This window comes from Ixodes scapularis, unplaced genomic scaffold (assembly GCF_016920785.2).
Source record: "Ixodes scapularis isolate PalLabHiFi unplaced genomic scaffold, ASM1692078v2 PGA_scaffold0__279_contigs__length_252992795, whole genome shotgun sequence".
Taxonomy (NCBI): Eukaryota; Metazoa; Arthropoda; class Arachnida; order Ixodida; family Ixodidae; genus Ixodes; species Ixodes scapularis.
In genome coordinates, this window is record NW_024609835.1 from 28,672,324 (window position 1) to 28,685,364 (window position 13,041).

At 50.6% G+C, this 13,041-nt stretch overlaps 1 protein-coding gene across 1 annotated transcript; it reads right to left on the reverse strand.

Moving 5' to 3' along the window:
- Positions 1-887: 887 nt before the first annotated feature.
- On the reverse strand, positions 888-1,923 carry LOC115310158. Its single transcript, XM_029968437.4, has one exon. The coding sequence runs from the start codon at positions 1,921-1,923 to the stop codon at positions 934-936; it is 990 nt and encodes a 329-aa protein (XP_029824297.3). The 3' UTR covers positions 888-933.
- Between the last annotated feature and the right edge of the window lie 11,118 nt (positions 1,924-13,041).

Genomic DNA, 13,041 nt, shown 5'->3' on the forward strand with positions numbered 1-13,041 from the left:
TCTGTGCAAAAGTAGACACGCCGGGAGTCTCAAGACCGCGAACGGTGTGAGCTGGGCGCCCGGGTGTCGGTGTGAAAGCCGACACGCCGGGAGTCTCATGACGGAGAGTGTTGTGAGCTGGCCGCCCGGGTGTCACTGCAACAGCAGGCACGCCGGGAGTTTTAAGACCGCGAACGGTGTGAGCTGGGCGCCCGGGTGTCGGTGTGAAAGCCGACACGCCGGGAGTCTCACGGCGAAGAGTGTTATGAGCTAGCCGCCCGGGTGTCTGTGCAAAAGTAGACACGCCGGGAGTCTCAAGACCGCGAACGGTGTGAGCTGGGCGCCCGGGTGTCGGTGTGAAAGCCGACACGCCGGGAGTCTCATGACGGAGAGTGTTGTGAGCTGGCCGCCCGGGTGTCACTGCAACAGCAGGCACGCCGGGAGTCTCAAGACCGCGAACGGTGTGAGCTGGGCGCCCGGGTGTCGGTGTGAAAGCCGACACGCCGGGAGTCTCACGACGAAGAGTGAAAGTGTTATGAGCTGGCCGCCCGGTTGTCGATGCGAGAGCAGACACGCCGGGAGTCTCAAGACCGCGAACGGTGTGAGCTGGGCGCCCGGTTGTCGACGCGAACGCGGACACGCCAGGAGTCTCATGACGGAAAGTGTTGTGAGCTGGCCGCCCGGTTGTCGATGCGAGAGCAGACACGCCGGGAGTCTCAACACCGCGAACGGTGTGAGCTGGGCGCCCGGGTGTCCATGGAAAATCGGACACGCCGGGAGTCTCACAACGAGGAGTGTTATGAGGAAGAAAAAGTGATGGAGGGCCACCGAGGGTCGATAGAAAAGCGTCAGTCCCCGGAGCCCGTGTGAGCCTCCGGGAGGCCCGGAGGCGGCTGCGGCGACTCGATCTTGTGGATCGTGTTTTCGGCGCAGCCGGCGGAGAGTAGGGATTTCTTACCACCGCCGGCCGTAGCCGTTTCCCTGTGTCTGAGGCTGCCGCCGCTGTTCGCTACATTCCCGGCGTATGTGTCCTGGCCGGCCGCATCGAAAACAACGAGTCGTGGCCCGCCCGTCGGCTTCGTGCGGTGTCTCGCTCGTACTTGCCCCTCCCCCGCTCCGCGTTACCGGTCCAGAGGCCAAGACCTCATCTTGACCAATGGATGGGTTGGGGCGTTGTGAACGTATGCCCTGAAACCCGCTGCGCCTTCGTGATTCATATGCATGAGGATCTAGGGCTCGGGGGACAGACGCTTGGTTGGAATAGTCTGGTTCTCCCCCGACTCTATGTACCCGTGCGTTCCCAGACCACGCAAATGATGGTTCCAGGGTCATGTTCTGTGGAGGAGGGGGGCGGTATCTAAGTTCCGCGAGGATATCGGCCTGGATGGTGATCGCTGCTCGTGCCATCTCGTCTAAGTTCTGAAATGTGCGTCCCCTGAGATGGGGATGGAAACGCGGGTGGCTTTGGCGGATGGCGCGTTCTACTTTCTCCGCGTCTGGTGCCGCGGCGTCGGCGATGTCGTACAGGCCCTGGAGAGCCCTTACAAACTCAATGAGTGACTCGTCTGGGTGCTGTGTGCGCGCGCGCAGCTCGTCCCTGATTCGCATGTTGTAATCCGGAGGCAGGAACTCCGCCCTAAATCGCGCCTCGAAATCTGCCATACTCGTGAATTTGGTTTGTCTTTGCCTCCACAGTGCTGCACTGTCCGTTAGTGCAACCGGGAGGAGACGGTTTAGCACTACCTCGTCTTCTATCCCCGACGCTGCTTTGTAGTTTTGCAGCTCAGAGATGAACGTTGTCACCGACTTCCTATCCGCGTAGCCCGCATACTTTGGAATAGTAAGCGGGAGCCGCAGATGGTCTTCAGGAGGCGGGGTGACTGTCACCGAGGGGCGGCTTAGTTGCATCATCTGGTCCCGTTGACACTGAAGCAGGAGGGTCATGGCCGATCTCAACTCGTCGACAGTGTCCCGTTGTACCGTGCCCGCCGATTCTGTGGTCGCTGGTTGCAAAATCCGTGTGTCATGTTCGGTAGTGCTTTCGGGGTTTAGTCGCTTCGCGAGCTCGCCGAGGGGAATATCATCCTCGTCGTCGCCCTTAGTTTTGCTAAGGTCCTCCGTGGAAACCTGCCGCGGTGGTGTCCTAACTACGTTCATCGCGAGTTCCCCCCAACCCTGAAAGTCTTCCAATCGGTGCTATGGAGGTCTCTTTCTGCCTAAAGCGCGACACTTTTATGTGGGCACAGGTGCTCCACATAAAATCGGTGAAAGGTCAAAAAAAAAAAAGAGGTAGCAAACGATCAACAGAAAGGAGGCCTGTTCTCAGATAGCGGCGTTGTATGTAAACCGCGCAATCACTCTTCCAAAATTACAATATCAGTTCGACAAGAAATCGATAACGCGGGTCGAAACGCTCACGCGGAACGCGAGCACCATTCAGGGGCGTGGCGCTGCTCAACGATAACCGTGACCAAAATAGAACGACGTTTGGTTTGTTTCTTTAACCAACAGTTATGAGCTGCCTGTACCCTTGCTCGCACCGTGTGGACGGAATTGACACCGGCCTATGCGCCGAAAATTCAAATCGCCTCCTCCGATGCGTGAACGCGAACACATGCGAACCCGAGACAAACAGTGGAAAAAACTCCACTTACCTTCCGGAGTCGGCCACACGAACGAGGCCTCACGTCGGTCGCCAATGTGGGTTTCCCTGCCCACAGCCTGGAAGCCCCGGGTTCTCGTCCGTGCGGTCCACCCCGGAAGAACACGTAACAACAAGGAAGGATTTCTCACGTCTTCTTTAATGCCCGTCTCGATCCCGAATGAATCTGTGCCTCCCCCCCAGCTGCGCCCTGCCGGCGCGTGGCGCTGCCGTCGGGCGCCTTGCCCTCTGCCGGCGCGGTCGGTGTGGCGGCGGCCACCACAAGGTTTGTCAGGTCAACACAAATCCTAACTTCCCCACTTTATTTGGGGATCACCACCATAGCTGAGCACCAGGGAGTCGGCTCTATGACTTTCCTAATAATGCCGTCTTTCTCCATCTCCGTCAGCTGAGCCTTGACTTTATCCAACAAAGCCAAGGGCACTCTCCGTGACGTGTTTACTGACACTGGGCTTGCACCTGCCTCGAGCTTGATGTGGTAGTCACCTTTCATTTCCCCAAGACCCTTGAACATTCCTGGGAACTTTTCTTTGTACTTGGCACCTGGGTCTGCTGTAACCACTTGCAGCACCTGTACAATCTTTAGACCCGTACTCGCCCGACGACCCAGCAGAGGTTCTTCCAGCCCTTGAATAACATACATCTTATCTCGGACGCTGTTGTTTCCACAGCTTAGGATGGCTTGAACCTTTCCCAACACCTCCAGTGGCTGTCCGCCGGCACCGTAGAGTTTCACTGCAGTGGGTCGTACTGCACTCACATCTCTAACAGCCCTCAGTGGCACCGCATTTACATCTGCCACGGTGTCAATCTTGAAAGTGATTGGCTTTCCATTGACGCTGAGCTCTTTTCTCCATGCTAATGCACTGCTACCCTCCTTGAGTGCGCCCAGTGACCATCTTTCCAGTAAAGGTTCATTCTTTTCTGTGGTGACTTCTCGTAGAGTTTTCTTGTAGCAGATCTTTTGCCAGTGGCCTTTCTTGCCACATGAGTGACATTTGGACGTGGATGCCGGGCAGTTGCTCTTTCCATGAAAGCTTTGTCCGCAGCACTTCCCGTAACTGTGTAGCGGGCTCTTCCACCCCGCAGTCTCGTTTCTTTGGTCTCCGGAACTGGAGCGGCCTTTACTCGACGTTTTCCGGAGGGCGTCGACAGACAGTTCTTCTGCTGGGTTCTCCTGGCGCACGACAACCTGCTGCCTTCGTACGGCTTCCTTTTGTCCCGCCTTTTGTAACGCCTTCTCCAGAGTGAGTTCGGTATCAGTTTGTAACGACTCTGACAGCTTCCCCTCCTGTAAGCCGACCACCAGGCGGTCGCGCACCAATTCTTCTTTGAGTGCTCCGTACCCGCAGTGGGCCACAAGTCTGTGTAGGGCCGTTACGAAGGCCTCGACGGTCTCGCCAGGTTCTTGCTTGCGTTGATGAAACCTCGCTCGCTCGTAAATAACGTTTCTTTTTCCGATGCAATGATTTTGGAATACTTCCAGCACCTTTTTGAAGTCCACTTTGTCTTCTTCCGTCAGCGTCGCTGCGGCGAGTATGTCCTCGGCATCTCCCTCTAGGCAGTAGATTAGAGCGTTTACTTGAGCTGCTCCTTCTTCCTCCATGAGTCGCGAGACCCTTCTGTGCCTGAGGAAACGACTGGACCAAACCGTCCACTCCTCTGGGCGTTGAAAATCGAACGCCGTCGGTGGCGCGAAACCGAAGGCTGGCCTGGTTTCCCGATGCTCGCCCACCGCCATCTTTGTCTCTGACGTACCCGGACTACCCGACCGTTTTCTTTCTTCCCGGTCGGACGCCTCTTCTGCTGTGACCGCCGCTCGTCACGCCTGCCCTTTTCACTGCTGTGGCCGCTCGTATCCCACTTCTGACACCATGTCGTGACAATTCGGATTGACCACACAGAGAGAGACAGGACAGCACTAGAGCCACTCTATATGGCAGCGTAGCTGCCAGAGTAGCGACACGACGCAAAATTATCTAGATACACGACGTCAGAAGCGCCTATAGTGATCTCCATTTTGGGCCTGGGAGGTTTCTATGGTAACCGTACTGCTAGCGACGCCGGGCGGCAACCTTTATCTAGTTGATATCTCCATTCGGTAATTGAAAAGTGGCAAAAGACCTAAAGGACGCTTGGCATGGCGGTACGGCACGGGCCTCTGGAGGAGCGGTGCCTGTTTCTTCTGTGAAATGAGACGATTTGCAGCGTGCACGGACAAGGAGAGTGGTTTTCTGCGCCGCCGGGATGGCGGCGGCTTTGTGGACGAACGTACCATCCTTGTACTTTCGAACTGCGCTCCTATGAAACAAAATCCGATTACGCCGGCCACGACAGGACGATTGCCTTGGAATATGACTGCTGCTCGACTGCCTCATAGTAAGAGAATGTATGCTTAGCACCATAATTTTTCAAGACCCAATCATTCATTCAAGATAAGATTACGTCGACGACGATATCAACCTCGATTAGGGCGATGAACAGTCGACGGCGTTAAACCAAGAAGGACAGCACGGTGGTCTACAGAGGATTGTTAACGCCATCAAAAGAGACGGACGCCGGATATGAGGTGTTCTTGCCGACAGGTCAAGTGGTCGTCCGAAAAGTTACCGGCATGCAAGATGTCAATATTTTTATCTGGTGTTGCACACATACCCGTGTTAAAGGGGCCATGAAATGATTCTTTAACTTCTTCTTCCTTAGCCCTAATCCTCAACTCAAAAGAGAACAGTGAAATCACGCGGTCGTGACATGCTAGGGCACCGGTGCGATGACCCCAAGCTTCCACCGTGCTTTTAAGCACACCATAGAACTTGTCATTCGCAAGTGGACTCATGTGCACTCATTGGCCACAAACGTGAATTCAAATATTCATCGACGAATTGATTGTTGACGAGCGCATACATCCGAGTGACGCAGTTTTCGTTTCAAATGTGTGAGCTGGGGTCGGCTGACGTCATTTCGGCTTCTGTAGGCATTGAAAGAGGATATTTAGAACCATACACACATGATGATAGCATCATAGCACACGGATATTAATGAGTACAAAAGGGGCCCAGCTACAGAAAATAAATATTACACTCGTAAAGAATAATTGTATGTAACTTGTTGATTACAAAGACGAACACACCTCTGAGCATATAAATTTAATAGTGTGTGTTGATGCATTCTTATAGAGCAGGTCGTTTTACATACGTCATTTGAACAAAAACCAGCTTGTCACTTGAAAAAAAAAACAAAAAAACACTGCGATTAAATGCAAGCTATTGCAACGAAAGGGCGTTTATTAAAGTCTTTAGAACTGTCAATTCGTAAAATCGTCGATTAGTACAAAAAGTTAAAGGTCGCAGGCGCTTCCTCGCTGAAAGTTGCTGTGATTATTCGGTGACCCAAGGCTGAAACAACTTCCCCTAGGCCCTACACATGACGTACGCCTTTCGTTTCAATTCTCATAAATTCCAACATTCAAAGGGAGCTAGAAAATTCGAAAATGTTATCGTAAAAGCTATATTGTAAGATCGTTGATTAGTACAAAACGTAAAGGTCGCAGGAGCTTCCTCGCTAAACGTTTGTGATTATGCGGTCACCTGGGGCTGAAACAACTTCCCCAAGGTCCAACATACGACGCATACAATTCGCATTGATTCTCAGACATTCTAACGTTCAAACAAGGCTAGGCGTATGCGAAAATTGCATGCAAAATGTCTTATCGATCCTCGAACACATCCAGGAATACGAGCACCGCTACGGCGATATGATTGGTGCTCTCGCACAGGTGCTAATATCCAGAGCGATCTTGCACAGAAAAGCTATAAAGTCACACTCTTTCAGATGTTCACGTTATACCTGCGTCAGAGAGCACGAAGAAGTCCGAAATCGTCGGCAGGCAGCGGCACATTACGACTACCGCGCACCGAACAAACTCGTATCCACCAGCTCTGGGCGCTGCCATCTTACCGGTGACATCACGGCTCTTGCGAGGTCACGTGACAAGTAGTCACTCGGTTGCTAAGAAACCGAGCCAGCTCAGCTCGTTGCTATGGTACCGCGTGTGACCAATCACGGTGAGAGACGGCATAAGGAAAAGCGTGGCGCTACTCTGGCAGCTACGCTGCCATATCGAGTGGCTCTAGACAGCACCAGCAAGCTGGGTTAAGCACGCGCCCCCAACTGGCCGCCCCCTCTCGGGGTTTTATTGAAACGCAGAAACGTGATTATTACCACAAGAATCACTAACTGGGACGCCTTTCGGGAAGCGCTGGGTAGTTGGCAATCCGAGATTACGGACATTGATCAGTGGACCGACCGTGTCAACAGGACGATAGAGGCGACAACCAAGGAGGTCGAGGCGGAAGAACACATAGAGAGGCTAGACAGTAAATTAGCACATTTGCTGGAAGCCAAACAGTCAATTAAGGCCAGATGGTCAGGGCAACGTACAAACAGGAAGCTAAGGAGGAAGGTGACGGAACTTAATTGACGCATCGAAGCTCACTGCCAGGTTCTCTGTACTCAACAGTGGAACGAAGTATGTAACGAAGCCGACGGTCAGATGAACAAAGGCAAAACCTGGAACTTGCTCCGGCATCTAATTGATGAATCCAACACCAAGAGCAGCCAGGGCAACAAGTTAGCCAGAATAATGCACGAAGCCATGAGCAGGGCGGGAGAAGCAGAGGTTAAGAAGCGACTAAACGAGAGATACCTTCCGTCTACCCCCAGCATAGTAGATGCGGAGTATACCGGTAATGAGAACGCGATTCTGGATAGAGACATCGAGCAGTGTGAGGTGAGAGCGGCCATGCAAAGGCTCAACGGCAGGTCGGCCGCCGGCCCGGACCGCATCACCAACAAGGCGATCAAGAACTTAAGCAATGATGCAATTAAGTACATCACGAAATACTTCAACAAATGCTGGAGTGAAGGCACGTTGCCTAAGCAATGGAAAACGGCCAAGACGATCTTGATCCCTAAGCCAGGCAAGCCACCTAGCCTGGAGAACCTGTTGCCGATCTCGCTTGCCTCGTGCGTGGTAAGACTCTATCATTGGCTTTCGGAAAAAGTTGGGAACGCAGGATGCGATGATCCAGTCAAAACACGAAATCGTAGACGTACCGCTAAGTACCGGAGACAATAAGGCCATTCTAGGGCTAGATTTACAGAGTGCCTTCGACAAGGTAGAACACTCTGCCATTCTTGCCCAGGTTACTAAATTGGACATGGGGAGGCGGTCCTACAACTACATTAGAGACTTTTTAACGGGAAGAACCACTAGACTGTGTGCGGGCGACGTAGAACTAGACGAGAAAGAGCTAGGAAGTGTCGGTACCCCACAAGGGTCGGTAATCTCCCCCCTGCTATTTAACTTGGTCAAGATAGGAGTGGCTCAGCGGCTACAGGAAGTTAGAGACGTCAGACACACCATTTACGCTGACGACATCACGCTATGGGTCAGCAAGGGCAGTGATGGACACATAGAGGATCGGCTGCAAGAAGCCATATTGGCAATTGAGGATCACCTTGAGGGGTCGGAACTTGTGTGCTCTCCAGCGAAGTCAGAGCTGTTACTTATCCGCCCTAAGAGGGTAGGAAGGCGGAGAAAAGACGCACCGATTATGGTGGAACGACCAAATATCACGATCCGAACCAGATGGGGACACAAGATCCCGGAGGTTGACAGGATCAGTGTGTTGGGAATGCTCTTCGAGAGGAACAGGGTGAACGGGGCGACGATCACCAAGCTCAACAATAAGGTCATGTCTACCACCAAATTGCTAAGACGAATCTCCAACCGCAAAGCCGGTATGAAGGAAGAAAGCATGATCAGACTCGTGCAGTCCTTTGCAATCAGCCACATCGCATATGTGGCTGCCTTTCACAAATGGACGCCAGCCGAACGAAACAAGATAGACGCTCTCATTCGCAAGGTTTACAAGATAGCTCTCGGACTACCGGGCAACGTGAGCACGCAGAGGCTTCTCGAGTTGGGGGGTGCACAACACCCTAGAAGAAATAGCAGAAGCTCAAAGAACGGCGCACCTCGAGCGGCTCTCTAGCACGAGAACTGGGAGGAAGATTTTACAAGACTTGGGCGTCAATCCCAGCGGCGTCGCATCGGGGGACACGGTGCCAATACCGAGCCAAATGATGACCAGACTCCAGGTGTACCCGATACCGCGAAACATGAGCCCCATACACGACACGGGGAGACGCGCGGCGCGGGCGAGAGCCATTGTGGACAGCTACGCGCAGGACGAGAGAGCCGTGTACGTAGATGCGGCGGAATACCAGGACCCAGGAGAGGCCTACACGGCACTGGTGGTGAACGCATCGAATGGAGCGACCAGAGCTGCAGCCAGCACCCGAGTTCGCAACTCGCATCAGGCGGAAGAAGTGGCTATACCTCTAGCTGTGGCCGACCCAGGCTGCGACACGGTGATCAGTGATTCCAGGACAGCAGTGCTTAGTTTCGCAAAGGGTAGGGTGTGTGGTGCGGCGGCTCGCATTTTGCGAGCGGCCACAACGGCAGGACGTGATCGTGATGGTGCAGTGGTGATCAAGTGGATCCCGGCCCACATGGGCAGTGAAGTTTCGGTGAACGGTATTCCCAACCACAACGAGACGGCCAACGTCGCAGCGCGAGGACTCACCAACCGGGCGGCGACAAACGGGACAGTCTCACGCGGTGGAGAGTGGTTTAGTACAAAGGACCGCATGACTGCGTAAAACGAAATAGTGAAGTGGTATAGGCTAGGAAGGAGAGTAGTACCTCCCCTCATTCCGAGCTAAAACGTGAGGAGGCTGTGATTTTTAGACAATTACAGACAGGGTCGCTATTGACACCGGTGCTAGCTAAACACATATGTCCAGGACTTCACGCGGACGACACGTGTGGACTTGGCAAGAAGGCGAGGGCCACCGCGTCGCACCTGTTGTGGGACTGTGAACTCAACCCAAGAGAGGCAAGCGAGAAGACGACGATTCCCCCGCAGTTCGAAGACGCGGCGCGGAGCTGTGAATTAGAGGTTCAGCGTAGGGCCGTCCGGCTGATCACAACCGCTCTAGATAAGCAACGGGCAAGGGATGATGGGGGAGGTGAGGGAGCTCGCGGAGGTCCGATGGACTTCCCCTCTCGGCCCTGGATAGAAAAGGGGCGCGCCCGGGGCCGAGGGCTGGTGGGAGGGGAATAGCCGAGGGGGTCGTACCGCGTGGCGCGTAGTCACCACCACCTGCGTGTGGAGGGGCTACCGCCAACTGCTGGTTCCAAATAAAAGTTGTTCACCACCACCAGCTTGTAGGTCACAACTGCAAGCCGGTAAACATAGCAATGAAAATGTTCCTGGTCTTTTGTGAACTTGAACATAACGTCTGTGATTAGGGGAACCTATAATCAACCCAGGCTACCGGTACCTTCATCAATTCCCTTAGCGAAAAGTCGTTCAAAAGCAGTACACTCGAAGTGTACTGAAGTATACTAAAAGTATACTTTCAGTGCGGTCTTTGTACTGATTGTATACTTTAAGTGTACTTAAAGTATACTTCCAGTAAAAATGGCGGTGGACTGAAAGTATACTCGTCCGTACAAAACTAGTACATGTAGTAGAATCGTAATGCCCGCGGCAAAGAGTAGTTCAAAATCAGTATACCGAAAGTGCACTTAAGTATACTAAAGGTCTACTTTCAGTGCTTGCAGTTGGTGTACTCAAATTATAATAACGGGTATATAATATATATATATATATATATATATATATATATATATATATATATATATATATATATATATAGTGTGATTTTTAACATCAACACACTAAAAACGCGATAGATAGGCCGATGCCGTTTTCACAAAATATTTGTGGGGCTCGGTGGACATTAGATGAGTAAATAAACATCACAGTACGTTGTATAATTAGCTTTTTTAATTGACATTGTAATTGACCGTGTTGAATTTTCAATTTTAAAGGGGCTATGAATAAACTTTAGCCGAACTGAAACAATTCGCGAAAAGGTGACGAGTTTTAGGTTATTCATAGCTAAAACTCTGCCTTTCGTGCCTGATTAAAAACAGCGCACTGGACAGAGCGCAGGATGCTATTCTTAATTATTCCCTTCAGTCGAACCGTTGGAAGTATGATGCTGGAGCATCCACCAAAGGCACGCTTTCAAAAGAGTGCAACTTCGTTCATGCTGAATGCGACAGCACTTTATGAGGGTTGTAACTTCACTAGAAAATTAAATAATGCATAGAACTCCAGTATGAGAAGTCCTCGCTAACACAAACAAACATGCCATCACCGATATGCCATGTCAAAACCGCTAATTTCACTCTCCACTTTGCCCGCCCCTGCCGGGCGTGGTTCTTGAATCGAGAAAAAAAGTGTGAAATTTGATAAATAAATAGCTTAAAGCCCCTTGCTGTTTCGTGAATAGTTTTGATTGTGTTAGGCTCCAATAGCGACCGCCTCTAAAACAGCAATAATAATAAAAACGTAAATTTACGGATTTTAATTACTTAAAAAAAATGTTGCCACGGTTATTCACCCATGTAATGTACGCCGAGTCGCACGACACACATGAAGGGTGCATCAACATGACATACGCTGTTTCAGATATCTGCATCCACAGCAATCAATAGGACGGGAGGCAAAAGAAACCACGGTTAATAATGGGGACATAAGATGCTCCACCTTGCATGGTCGCATGCAGCGCAAATCAACTTCCGAACCGCGTAAGCGAAGTGATGTTATGAATGGAAGCTCGCTCTGAAATTGGCTGGAGAAATCGGCGCCTTTATGTAACAACCTCAAGCTTTCACCGAAAGTGTTTCATGGTGTAGATTTATCTTGCAAAACTCTAAGACATCTCAAGTAACGTGAAAAGAGATCTACAATTGCAACAACAAACAACACCGTCGATTGAGATTTCCACACTGTAAAAAATCGACGTAAATTTAACGTGTCTTTCCCTCGTCAAAAAAGACGGACACGCTCATTGTTTCAAAACATGAGGTTGCCCTCATTATTAATGCGCCGCAAAAGCCGATCCTTCCAGAAAAGCCGAAATACCAACGGTGCAAGCATGCGCTGATGAATCAAAATAGCCTTGGCGAAAAGGGAGAAATTGCTTGAGATAGTTTCGGTTTTACACTGAAAAAGAAAACCGAAAGTTTAGATAACACCTAAGATAGACTAAACGTTTTGTTAATTTTTTACGATATATAATAAAGTGATGTTATTATTATTAATATATTAATTTGCTTAGTTTTTTCTTCAAAGAAAAACAAAAACAACAAAGAACAAAAAGAAGAGACTTTTGAAAACTGCGCAAGACCATCGCTATTGCAATCAGCTTCCATTCGGCTGCCGTTGGAGTTTCGGAGAGTTCGAGCAACGCTTCCTTTTTATGTTTTAGCCGTTTTTGCGGATATTTTAGATATCTTACTTACGAATACCGTGTTCAATAATAGGAAGCGATTGCTGAGAGCTGTGAGACACAGCGTCGCAAGTGGCGGACAGTCATGGCCGACTGGTGCAAGCGAAGGTGAGGAAGTTTCTTTTGTTTCTGCCGAAGTGCGCCGCTGTTTCAAACTTTTTCTTGTACCGTGTGCTTGCTAAGCTATGCTTGACTCTCACTATGCTCTACCCGGTTTTATTTCGTTATTTGAGAAGAGCGTATTTTCAAAAGTTATGGCTCTCTCCGCAGAGTGAGAAAGATTCGCGTGCTGCGGAACCGAGGGCCAGCCGAGGGCCTGTCCTGGTCGCCGTCCCTACGACGGTCGCCCGACGAGACGCTCTTGCGGAGCGTTCAAGTACAATCTGACGGCAGTTCAAGCAATCACAGGTCATGCTAGTTCTGACGTGTGGTTCCAACAGTCTCTCGTCAACGATTTGTTTCATAAAGCGGGAGCGTGAAAAACGTTACAAGAGCGAGCAGCATGATTTCTTGCCAGTGCTGATGCCTGTGCCGTAGAGACGGACGATATCTTTGCGTATGCCGAAGCGGCACGCTTTCCAAGTTTGCGATTTTGTGTTGTGAATAAAGTGAGTTTGGATGTCACGTTTTTTAGTGGCGGCGAAAGTCGCTACAAAAGGCAGAGCAGTTAGAAAAAGCAAAAACATGAAAAAAATATGAAAAGGACCTGAATATTCGATGGAGTTGAAAAACTACCAATGTACCAACTCGCCCAGTTATTTTTTGTCAAAGAATAATAGCCAATACTAATAAATTAAATAAATGCCAACTTTTAAATGGTTAGAAATTTAAAATTGATGCAGTACAGCCCTACCCTGCTCTAGTGCTTTTATGATATCAGATAATGTGTAAATATATAGGATAGTTCATAGCAACCATTTATGTCCGACCCATTATATTGAATCGTTTCTCTAAAAGCTCGAAGTTAT

What these genes read in the sequence shown, in the direction of transcription:
- LOC115310158 (XM_029968437.4), bottom strand. Translation starts at nt 1,923, where the DNA reads ATGACCCTCCTGCTTCAGTGTCAACGGGACCAGATGATGCAACTAAGC.